Source organism: Rhinolophus ferrumequinum, chromosome 11, assembly GCF_004115265.2.
Source record: "Rhinolophus ferrumequinum isolate MPI-CBG mRhiFer1 chromosome 11, mRhiFer1_v1.p, whole genome shotgun sequence".
Lineage (NCBI taxonomy): Eukaryota > Metazoa > Chordata > Mammalia > Chiroptera > Rhinolophidae > Rhinolophus > Rhinolophus ferrumequinum.
In genome coordinates this window covers 32,538,591-32,551,622 of record NC_046294.1, presented here as the reverse complement: position 1 = coordinate 32,551,622, position 13,032 = coordinate 32,538,591, and the positions used below count along the sequence as shown (strand labels likewise).

Genomic DNA, 13,032 nt, shown 5'->3' with positions numbered 1-13,032 from the left:
GTCACCAAGGCACTGAGACACTTTGAGGTAGAGCAGGGCTCAAAGTAATATGGGTTAGTTATGATAGCAGCTAAATTTTTAACACATTATGTCAGCACTCTATACTGAACTCCTTCCAACATGTGTCCTTGGGAGGTGGGTACTGTTATTGTCCGCATTCTAAAGACAAGGAAACTGAAGCATAAAGAAAGTTGGCCAATGCCATCCAACTTCGAAAGGACAGAGGCTGAATTCGAACTCAGGACAAAAACATTAGACAGAGATCAGTTCCTTCATCAGGAAGCAGGCCCTGCCAGGACAAAGGTCAATCCCCACGTGCCAGACGCAGGATGGAAGGGGCTGCTAGAACCTTGGCGACTCTGGCCACGCGCTGGCCTTAAGGGATGGGGTCCCCTTAAGAAAGGGGGCCTTTTCTCACCCGACAAAAAAATAACTACCCAACTGGGAGGAGGTTCTTTCCCAGTGCCACCTGCTGAAGGCGGAGGGTTAGGCAGCTGGAACAGGACCGGGACAATTGGTTGAAGGAGCAGGTGGCTGTTCGGCGGGGATGAGGAGGAGGGCTGGGAAGGAGGACAGGCGGCAGCCCCGGGAGAATTAGGAGTCCTGAACGTGGCCCGACCCGGTGGAATAGACCAGCAAGGCCCTTTAAGAATGGAGCCGATGGGCCAAGAGAGCCAGGGGGCGGCGGGACCCCAGGAGGGAAGGGAAGAGACCCGCCTGGAGGAGGCGCCAGAGCCGGAGCCGAAATACTCAGACCGCCAGAGCAGAGAGGACGGGGCTGGCACGCAGCCAGTCGGGCCGGGGGGCAGGGACACGGCGGCCGCGGAGGGTGAGGCCCCGGCGGGTCCCGCGGTCGCGGGGAGGAGAGAGGGGCGGGGGAAGTGGGACGGAGCGGATGGGAAAGGAAAGCCGCGGGAGAGCGAGAGTGGGAAGGACCTGGGGAAGCCCGAGGACGCGGCGAGGAAGCCGGGAGACCAGCAGTCCGGTACGTCCCGGGAATATTCCCGGGAGAGGTTCCAGGAGAGGGCCGAGGGCACGGAGCAGGTCGAGGGGAAATATCCCCTGGAGGAGAAGCCCGACTGGCGGAAGATTCCGACGCAGGAGACCAAGGAGACCAATGAGAACAAGATCTTCAGAGGGAAGAAGGAAACCTCGGCGGGCAGGGAAACCGAGCAGCTGTTCCGTCGGCCCACCATCAGATTCAGTATCCGCCCCAGACCCAGCTCCCAGTCGCTGTGGTCTGACCACTGGCACCCCTCGCCCAGTCTCTTTAACCAGCTGGCGACCATGGGCGACCCGGACGTCCTGGAGATGGTGCAGCAGGAAGGTAGGAGCCCGCGGAGTGGCGCGCGGGGAGGGTCGGACACCGCGCGCGGAGCCCCCACCGCTGGCGTAGGGACCCCGAGGGACGTTGGCGACCCTGCGGCCTGGAGCTCGGGGACGTTCGCACAGAGTGGCGCGCCCTGCGCGAGGCAGGGACTGCACGGCGAACAGATCCTGCCAGGCGTGGGTGGATGGGTGTTGGCGCCCCATGATTTCCGTTACTGCCGGGGCGAGCCCGGGACCTCGGTCCTGTGACCCTGAGGTTCCGAGAACACCCTCCTTGCTTCTATGGAGGTGGAATAATGCAGGGAGGCCAGATGAGCGGGCTGGGTGTGTGGACTTCTGTCCCCGGGCCTATGAACCTGGGCACAAGGAAGAAAGTCTCCCATAGAGAGTCACAGTTTAGGGTGCATGACAACGGATCCGTGTGTAGGGGAGCTGGCCCTTAATGCTTTTGCTGCTTTTTATTCTCAGATTATTGCTCAAGCTTTGAGATCCTTGTTAATTTTGTTAGTGGCCTACCCTAAGGTTATCAGCTTGAGATTCTTGGGAACGCTGCTGTTGTACCAGCTTTCATTGAATCTTGAGTTACGTTGAGAACTATTTGCTCATTGTTTGGTAAGGCTATTATTACACATACCTATATTCTGTGGATCTGGTTGAATACACACCTTTTCCTAAAAATGCACATATTTTCCTGGGACTACCTCCAGGACCTTCAGTGACACTCAGTTTCCTAGGTGACACTCTGTTTTCATGTCTTGTTTAGTATGAGATCTAACCATGGAAACAGTTTTTTTAAGTGATAAAATATCTAAGCAGTCTTACTAGTTACTAGACTCTAAAGGCACCAAGAAATGCAATGCATTATTGTATCCTCCTTCACTTTCTTAAAAACTTTATCGAGATATACTGTAATTTACATAATTTTAAAAGTCACCCATTTAAAGTGTACAATTTAATGGTTTTTAGTGTATTTACCGAGTTTTGCAATCATTAGGAGTCTAATTTTAGAACATTTACATTACCCCAAATAGAAACCTCTTAGTGATCACTCCCAATCCACCTTCATCCTATTTCCAATCCCACCCTCCCACCCCACACCCCACCCCTCCACGCCCCCCCCACCTTACCTCCAGCTGTAGGCAGCTACTAATTTACTCTCTCAATAGATTTACCTATTCTGGTTACTTCATGTAAACAGATTTATATATAACAATTTTTGACAATTAAACATATAAGCAATCAGTGATCTCTTTTGTAATTGGCTTCTTTCTCTTAGCATAATGATTTTGAACTGTATCTATGTTGTAACTCATATCAGTGCATCATTCCTTTTTATTGCCAAATAATATTCCATTGTATAGATATACCACATTTATCCATTCATCAGTTGGTGAATATTTGGCTTTCCACTTTTTTCTTTCTTTTTTTTTTCTTTTTTTGCTCTCATGAATAATGCTTCTATGAATGCTCATGTATAAGTTTTCGTATGAAGATGTTTTTATTTTCTTGGGTATATACCTAGGAGTTGAGTTGCTGGATCACATGGTAGCTCGATACTGAACATTTTGAGAAACTACCAAACAGTTTTCCAAGTGTCTGCATCATTTTGTATTCCCACCAGCAACATATGAGTTCCAATTTATCCATATCCTCACTAACATTTGTTATTGTCTCTTATTAATTGCCATCCTAGTGGTTATGAAGTGGTATCTCAATGTGGTTTTGATTTGTATTTTCTCAGTGACTAATGTGTCAAATGTCTTTTCCAGTGCTTGTTAGCCATTCATGTATCTTCTATGGAGAAATGTCAATTCAAATCCTTTGCCCATTTAAAAAAAAAAATGTTATTTGTTTTTTCATTATTCAATTGTAAGAGTTCTTTATATATTCTGTATATATGATTTGCAAATATTTTCTCCCATTTCTTGGGCTGTCTTTCCATGTTCTTAATGGTGTCACTTGAAGCAACTACTCCCTTTTTAAGTCAAAAAATAATTTAAGGAGAGAGGGGGGAAAAAACTCTTGAAAACTTTCAGCTTTGACTAATGGCTTTGCTAAATGATGCAATAAATTTATTTATTATTCTCTAAATAAATGATTGGTGTTCAGTGGTACAAAAGAAATCCAAAGTATAAAATTAGAAGCCCCTTTCTATACTTATTTAATGGTTTCCTCCTTTGCTGAGAATTAATTTTGTTGTAATTTCAGTAACCCGAAGTTCTTAATAGATATATATATATTTTTCATTTAAAGCATTCAGTAATTCCTTATAATCAGTCCTTCTGAAGTAAAGCTATGAGCAGGTACAGAAATATATCCTTCATTGAAGGAAAAGTGGAGGAAACAAATGGAAGTATGTAATTTTCTATATATAATGAAAAATATATACATCAATATGGCATTGCAGAGATTGACATTGCAGATGTTAGAAATATGATCTAATTTAGCCTTGGGATAATTTTACTTCCTAGAATACATACTTAAATTAGTATTACTTCAGCATAGTAATTTTACAATACTGCAGCTTGAGTCCAGGAAAGTTTTAGAACTTTTCCCAAAAGAATTTCAGTTTTCCCTTTTCTTGACAGGGAATGACTTTTATTATATTTACAGAGTTGCTATGACAAATGGCAAAGGTCTTTGCAATTTATTTATATTCCTTCTTACCGTGATCGAAGCTTTGTCTTTGATTTGGGTGGAGGTTGGAGACAAAGATACTGATGTAGAATACCGTGTATATTTGATGGTTGGTTCTGGTAACTGCATCCTCCCCAAATTCCTGTTTCCTGTTTTGTTCATAGATCCAGAATCCAAGCACAGTAGGGCTGTGTGGATTAGTGAGAATGGGGCCTAAGGAGCAGGGTGATCCAGGCCACTCAGATGACACTTATATTTCTAAATATTTTTCATGATATCAATTATTTTGCTGGGTTGATTTTATTGCCAATTATTGAGACCTCTGTTATTACTAGGGCAATGTGAAGAGTGTGTTACAATAAGGATGTATTTTTTAACGTTGACAATCCAATGGATTTTGGAAGCCCAGTTCTAAATATACAAGTATGTTTCTTCCTGGAGTTTAAGGACACAGTTATCAAAATAGAAGTGTTGGTTGAAAAGCCTGAAACATACTGGGTTACATAGCATCAAATTTTAGGAGCTACTTTTAGTTCTGTATGTTACAATATAAACAGATTCTTAGAGTAAATTTACCGAAACAGTTAAGCTTAGATCTTGTATATTATGTATTTCCTAAATCACCTTTAAAGAGTGAATATGCAAAAGTTAAACAATTGATTTACGTGTGATAGGATTTCTTCCCAGAGAGAGAATGTTAACATTCTGCCTTTAGACATAGTAGTTAATATTTCTTGGATATGTTACATTTTCTCAGTTTATTTTCTTGATTCTTAAACATATAAGCAATCAGTGATCTCCAATTAGCTGTTTTCCCACTAATAATTTTTAAAATGAAATTCCAAGGGCAAAATGTAATAGAACATTTAAAAAGTAATGTAAACAAATACTGCTAGTAAAATGTCAGTGTTACTGATATTAAACTATTGACTGGTTGACATGTTAAAGAAGTTCTGATCTGAAATATTCATTCTTTATCTGATTTGTGACACATTTAGTATTGGGAAAGACCGTTTAAGGGTTTAACATAGGAGAAGGTAGTTTTAAAGTTGAATGTAAAGTTGTCTGCATCTTTACAACTGTATTAAAGATTGCATTTAACCAAACCATCTATCTTTTGGTAATGTGAATATTTGATTGCATTTACAGTTGACCCTTGAACAACACGAGTTTGAACTGCATGAGTCCCCTTATATGCAGACTTTTTTCAGTAAATACTGTCAATGTGTTTTCCTTATGATTTTCTTAATAACATTTTCTTTTCTCTAGCTTACTTACTTTTTTGTAAGAATACAGCATGTAATACATCGGACATACAAAATATGTGTTAGTCTACTGTGTATGTTTTTGGTAAAATGCTTCCTGCCAACAGTAGGCTATTCCTAGTTCAGTTTTTGGGGAGTTGATAGTTATATGCAGACTTTTGATTGTGGGGATGGGGATGACAGTGCCCCTAATCCCGTCATTGTTCAAGGGTCAGCGGTATTTTATTTTGTGCGGCTGGAAGGAGTGTAAGCTGAGAAGACCATCTGGTAAATGCAAGGGCTATTTTTGGGCTCTGGGTTTGCTGGAGTGTGTATTCTTAGTAATGTGCTTTCAGTGAAAACGCAAAGCTCAGTCTTAGGGCTGGCTTTACTTTTAGCTCATTTTATGGATCTCCACAATGACTGGTATTAAACCCTCCATATCTCTGGTTTCTAGCGCATTAGGAAGCATATATTCATTTCCATTGACTTTAGAGGAAGTTGGAAGAATACAAAGAAGCTGATTTAGAGTTTTGGGCTTCAAATCCTACCTCTCCAGATAGGCCTCTGTTTTGACAGAAGTTTGGTGATTATGCATAGTTATCACAGCCTTATATTCTGTGAGTGAGTGTGAAAGTGTGTCTGGGTCTCGGGCATGTGTGAACATCTGATTGTGTCTGTGAGAGAGCTAGTGAACACTATGTATGAGTGGGAGCATGGCATGTGAGGAAATACATCTATCCTCTTTAGCCTTTCTGCTTTTCAGAAAAGAGCACAGTTTACAGAATGTGCTTCACCTGGCTCTCAGGGAGCTTGCAGTCTTGTGGAGGGAGGTTTCATTGGGCTAGGCATCCAGAGAGGGCTACATTCAGGGTGATACGGGAGCAGGTAGAAGGCTAACCCAGGAGGCAGATGAGGAGGTTTCAGGCGAGAACTGAGAGGAGGACATCAACACTGATATAATGTGAAAAATAAGCAATACTTAGCCTAGAAAGAAAATAGTTGTTAGTTCTAGGGAAAGGAAGCAACCTTTCGTATGGATAGGCGATAATCTGGAGGAAATATATCATCCCGTTTCCACATTTTCAGATGAACACATTGCATCAAGTCCCGACAGCAGCTTGAAAATATTTTTCAACTATATGTTAAACACAGCAAAAATAACTAGATGAAGGAGGGATTAGTGCTTGCAGATTTCAACTTTCTCTTCTAAAAAACAGAATTATAAAATACTCTATAATGACACTTGTTTGCTCTGTACTTGGAACTCTATGTATTTCTTCTGCATAATAGTGATTTTTTTTTTTGTCCCCAAGGAAAATGAAAGACTCCCTATATCAGTTCTCAAGTACTGTACATTGAGAGACAAAGCATGTATTTCTTAGAATCCAATTCTTTAACTATTTATTCTAAGAGTTTGCTAGATTAGTGTCCTTTTCATTAAAAAAAAAAATCCAATGAGAGATGGTCAAGACATTGTGGCGTTTTGAGCTGTACATCTAAACAATACTCACGATAGGACCGTATGATGTTTTGTGTTTTTCAAATAATTTGTACTTATATTTTTAATCTTATAGATGGAAAAGGCTGCACTCAGAAAAGTTATAGCTATAGGTAGTCTGTTTTCATGCTTTGCTTATAATAACTATTAACTTTTAAATTAACAGCTCCTGCAACAAAAAGATCTGAATATGAAGGAAATTCTTTTATCTTTATTCTGACATTCTAAAACTTATCCCAAAGAATCTAAAACAGTTTTGAACATTAACAAAAGAATAGAATCGATCCATCCTAATAATAATAACATCAACAAAAATACCATTCATTGACCTTTTCTGTGCCCGTGACTGCATGAAGTACTTTACATTCATTATCTTATTTAATGCTTGCACAAACATTATGAGATAAACATTAATGCCATTTATATGGTATTTGATAGCTTTGGATTTGTGTCATATTGTTAAGTTGCTTTACTTGCAGCCAGTTTGGGTCAACTCCAGCAAAACACACTGATAGAATATTAACTCTACCCGGTAAGAACTAAGAGATAGCGATGGACATCCCTGCTAGATGTTTTCCTCTCAACAGATTTGTGGCTATTGATTAATACCTGCATTTATCAGACTTAAGTTTATTTGTTAGTTGGTAAGACTGTATCCTATAGATCAGTATTTGATGTTTTCTCCCCTAGATTATAGACAGTTTTTGATACTTCTTTTGGAGACTCTTTTGAACAACTCAGCTCCAGGAAGATCTTAGGTGTTTCCTTCCAGTATATTTTCCTTTGAACTTTTTTGTTTGATTTTTGAATTCCTATTTTATCCGTATTCAGACTTTTAACATATTCTGATCAATTGGCCATGTTAACATGTTTTTTTTTCCTCATTTAATTTAGAGAGAAGATCTAGTAGGGACGCAGACTATTCTTTTGAAACGAATGAGGTAAGTTAAATGTATATTAGTTTCCTATAAGTCAGAACAAAAAAAATGAAACTAGGTTAGAAATGACTTCCTATAAATACTTAAGTCTTTGCACTTCAGTTATTTACTCATACTACATTCTTTCTATTTTGTCCTTTAACCTATTCCTTTTTTAGTAAGTAAAGCAAATTCCATGTTTCACACAGATTTAATATTGGACCTTTCTAGATGTTACAAGGGAGCAAGCACAAACTTAGATTTGTTTTGAGGCTCCCCGTGAAATAAACTCAGATATGCTGAGACTTGATATGCAAGATTGACTTATACTCTCCTAGTGTATAATACAGGTAAAATGTGACAGCTTTTTATGTTACAGTTATTAGTATATGATTAGTAATTATTGATGACTGTGCCAGGGTTCAAGTGACTCACCCCGAATTAAGTAAATATATTAAAAAATAATAAGTAATAAAATTAAATAATACTTGTAAAAATACAAAAAAATTCTTAACCAAAAGCCTTATTTTATTTATATAAAGTTGCAAATAGATACTAAAAATTTAGATTTCTTATATATAGAATATAAGCATTCTGAAAGTGCTTCAGATAAAATAATCTTTCTGGTATGCTCTTACTGACCCAGAGCAGTACTCATGGAGTTACATGTTCTTAAATTGGGTTGGGGTGCCCACCTAGATATAAAAAGATTCTTTAAAAACAGTTTTTTAGGAACGACTGAAATTTCCTCTCTGGGAAACACAACCTATCAGAGTAGGTTGGCTGTGTGCTAGTTAATTGGATAAACTGATTGGATAAACTGGTTGACTTAAGATTCTCAGACGTTCTGAGATTCCTTTAAAAGTTCAGTGATGAAAATGCTGAAAGAAACAGATTATGAGAACCAAAGGGACTGTGAAAAACAGTTGGTCCAGTAATTTTTAGTGTAATTTGTACACCACCTGAATAAGAATTACATGAAAAAGTTCTTAAAAATGCTGACTTGTATATAGAATATAAGCATACTGAAAGTGTTTCAGATAAAATAATCTGAATACTCCAACCTCAGACTACAAATCAGTACCATTGGGGATAAGGTTGAGTCATGACTTAAAAAAGGCACGCAGGTGATTCTTATTACTATTAAAGTTTGAAAACTGCTGTCATAAAATAGAGTCTCCACAACTAAAGTAATGTCATGTAATACAAAGAACATATTTTTTTGAGTGATAAATGAATCGACAATTATCTAGAAAATAAAGAACATGAAAAATTAAAGTTTTCATGTCTTTAGAAAAGACTGAGGAGAGATTTGTCTTATGAGATTGACTGAACCAATTTAAATGATAATAAAATATATTGTCATTTTCATTTTGTTCATGTTGACATAATAATATACTCCACAGATCTTTTTATGTATTGCTCAAGTTAACTTCAATTATAGCAGTCCACATTCTTTGCTATTTTTCATATTTATGTATATTCCAGACTTAAACTTGTATAAGAGAAAAACAATTTCATGTCATATTATGCTTTTCCTTATCCCTTTGCACATTTCAAGAGCAATAGATACTGTTTCCTTGCCTTCAACCTCAGGTGTTCATTTGAAACAATTTTGGTCAAATTTCTAAGGCTTTACATTTGGCTTGCCAAACTCAGACATTTATTTACTTAAATTCAACTATATTATTTTAGAAATATCATATGTCATAGGTTTTAGTTTTTTGGATTCCCCCTCCTCCCCGTAGGAAGGCAAGAAGTGACAGGTGACAGGGGAATGGATTAAGCCATGGGAGAATAGCATTGTCATACCAAACTCTCTTTTAGACTCAACCTAGACTTACGTCCAGCATATCTTTTTTTTAATATAGATTGCTTTGGAGTAAAAACAGCACCTGTCTGAAACAAAGATGAAGAATTACTGATAAAGTTTAGAGTTATTAAATGAATATATTATTGAATTAATCAGTTTAAAAATGACTATAGCTTTTGCTTCCAGAAAGATGGAGTAGATGAAGTTTTTGCTATTCCTTCTGCTAAGTACAACTAAAACACCTAGACATTATACTTAAAACAAACATAAGGAGACATTGAAAGTTAGAGAGAAGACAAACAGGCTAGCAGTCTCAGGATTCAAGGGACCACACTGAAGTTAGTTCCCTGGCTTTTCTCTTTGCTTCATATAGTGCAGACTGACTGCTAGAGAAGCCAGTAACGCAGAAATGCTAACTGGCACAGACAAATAAAGCACCAGGAGACGCCCTACTCTCTTTGACTAATGGACCAGGAAAGGGGTGACTGAGGAATACAGAAAACTTATAGTTAATAACTGCGTAATAACACCATAGGAAAAAAAACAAAAACTGATCCTATCGCCGTCCCCTCAAAAATAACTCAATTGGGGAGAGTAGACTTTCACCCCGGCCTGGTTGTAACAAGATGCCCAACTTCCCATAGAGCTGATATCGAAAAGGCTGGGTAGGGGGCCAAGATTTTCATCTCCACTGAATAAAGACATGTCCCTCCCACACACATTTGCATAGTGTCGGTGGAGAACATGTGGGCAGCCTGGACTTTCACTGTCATCTGTGGTAACAAAGTACTCAATCCTTTTCTGCTGGATTGGTATCAGAAGTGGCCTGGTGGAAAGCCAGGAGTTTCACCACTGTCTAGAAGTAGAGAAGCCACCCCAACACCACTGCCTGCCATGGTGACAGTAGAGTCCATATAGGGAGCAGTAAGCAAACACCCTTACCTTTTCCAGCTGTGTTGGGAATAGCGAAGGCCTAATAATAAGCTTGAACTTCCACCCACACCCAACAGTAATTAGAAACCCTTCCATCACCCCCACCACCTCTTCATATTCACATAGGCTGAGTGGGGCAACTGGAATTCTACCCCCACCAGGGAATAAGGCATCACTCCACTTACCCCCACCAGAGAGTGGTATCAGAGATGATTTGCTAAAACAAGAAACTTAAATAAAATCTAGAGTCTTATAACATAATACCCCGCAAGTTTAGATTTCTATAGAAAATCACATATAACACCAAGAACCAGAGGATATCAACTTAAATGAGAAAAGAAAAAACAATCAACAGATACTGATACTGAGGTGACACAAATGTTAGAATTATTTGATTAGGATTTTAAAGAAACTGTCATACAAATGCTTCGGTGAGCAATTGTGAACATTCTTGAAACAAACACACAAAAAATACAAAGTCTCAGCAAAAATATAATAGAAGTTCAAAGAAAAACATATTAGAAATTTTAGAATTGAAAAATAGAATCACTAAAATGAAAAACAGAGTGGAATGGATAAAGGAAAGAATTACTGAATTTGGAGCTAGAATGGAAATTACCCATTCTAAACAGAAGAGAGAAAGAAAAAAAAGAAACTGAACAGAGCTGGAGAGACCTATGGGACTAAACAACAGATCCTGCATTTGTGTTATTGTAGCTCTAGGAGAGAGGAGAGTGGGATAAAGAATTATTTGAAAAAATAATAGCTGGAAATATCTTAATTTGTCAAAAGACATAAACCTACAGATTCAAGAAACGGAGGAAACCACAAACAGGATAAACCCAAAGAAATTTACACCAGTCAAACTAGTTAAGAAAACTAAAGACAAGAAAACCATGGACATGGCTAAAGGAAGTGGTACAATTGTTTCAAGTGCTTAAAAAAATGCCAATCTAGAATTCTATAAGTGGTGACAATATCCTTTAGACATGAATAGAAAATCAAGACATTCTCAAATGAAGGAAGACTAAAGAAAAATTTTACCAGCACATTTACCCTAAAAGATTGGCCAAAGGAAGTTTTCTAACAGAAAGAAAATGATAAAATAAGTAATTTTGTAACATGGGGAAGGAGAGAAAACACAGTAGAAAAAGTAAAATATAAGTAAATACGAGAGACTTTCTCTTTTTGAGTTTTCAAAATTTATGTTTGACAGTTGAAGTAAAAATTTTAACAATGTCTGATGTGGTTCTCAATGTATGTAGAGAAATATTTAAGACAATTATAAATAAAGAGGTTTGGGGTTGTAAAGGGAAGTGAGAGTTATATACTTCACTTGACAGATAAAACATACACACTGTAGGCTATGGTAAGTAATGCATATATAATGTAATATCAAAATCCACCATTTAAAAAGCTATACAAAGAGATATACACAAAAACTCTTTAGATAAATTAAAATGGAATTGAAAAAAAAAGTCCCAGTAACCCACAGGAGGTCATGAAAAATAAAGCAGAAACAAAACAGAGGGAACAAACAGAAAACAAAAATTAAAATGGCAGAATTAATTGCTAATATATCAATAATTACATGAAATGTAAATAGTCTAAACACACCAATTGAAAGAGAGATTTGCAAAGTGGATTTAAAAACATTAAAAGGATTAAAAATATCTATCATGGCTGAAAATATATGCAAACATTAATAAAAAGAAAGCAGGAGTGCTAAATTAATGTCATATTAAGTACATTTTGTAGCAAAGAAATTTTAGACAGAACAGGACATTATATAATGACAAAAAAGGTCCATCCACAACATTAAGACATAGCAATGCTAAAGTTGTATGCACCAAGTAATATCATCACAATATGTGAAGCAAAAAATAATAGAATGGAAAGGAGTAATATACAAATCTATAATTACAACTGGAGATTTCACCTCTTTCTTAACAATGGATGGCACAACTAAAAAGAAAACCAGGAAAGATATAGATGAACTCAATCCATCTACCAATAGGATATAAGTGACATTTGTAACTATTCCACTTGACAAGAAGAGAAGACATATCCATTTCAAATACTGATGGAACATATGCCAAGATAGACCATATCCTGGGCCATAGAACAACCTCTACAAATTTAAAATAATTGAAATCATACAGAGTGTGTTCTTCTGACTACAATGGAATCAAACTAATCAGTAACAATGAGAACAGGAATATTTCCAACAATTGGAAACTAAACAACAATCCATGGATCAAAGTCTCAAGGGAAAAACAAAACCAAACCAAAACATTTAACTGAATAAAAATAAAAATGTAACATACTAATATTTGAGGGTTGTAGCCAAAACAATGAAAGGGAAATTAGTAGCAGTAAATATTTATGTTAGTAAGGAAGAAAAGTCTCAAATCAATAGTAAGCTTCCATCTCAAGAAACAACAGCAAAACAATAAAAATAACAGCAGAAATCAATGAATTGAAAACAAATACATATATATATATATATATGAGAAAAATCATTGAAACAAAAAGCTGGTTCTTTGAAAAGTTCATAAAATTGACAGACATCTAGCTAGACTGACAAAAAAGAGGAAAGGGAGAGGTGGGGAGAGAGAGAGGAGGGAAGCAGAGAGGAGAAAAGAGAATAGAGAAGAA

General features: G+C 37.6%; 1 protein-coding gene across 1 annotated transcript in view; it reads left to right on the top strand.

Moving 5' to 3' along the window:
• The first annotated feature begins 532 nt into the window (after window positions 1-532).
• ANO5 (anoctamin 5) overlaps window positions 533-13,032 on the top strand; it is a 70,059-nt gene continuing 57,559 nt past the window's right edge. Inside the window, exons 1-2 of the mRNA XM_033120796.1 lie at window positions 533-1,327; window positions 7,606-7,652. Of these exons, the coding sequence (XP_032976687.1) occupies window positions 652-1,327; window positions 7,606-7,652 (723 nt within the window). The 5' untranslated portion in view covers window positions 533-651. The remainder of the gene's footprint in view (window positions 1,328-7,605; window positions 7,653-13,032) is intronic.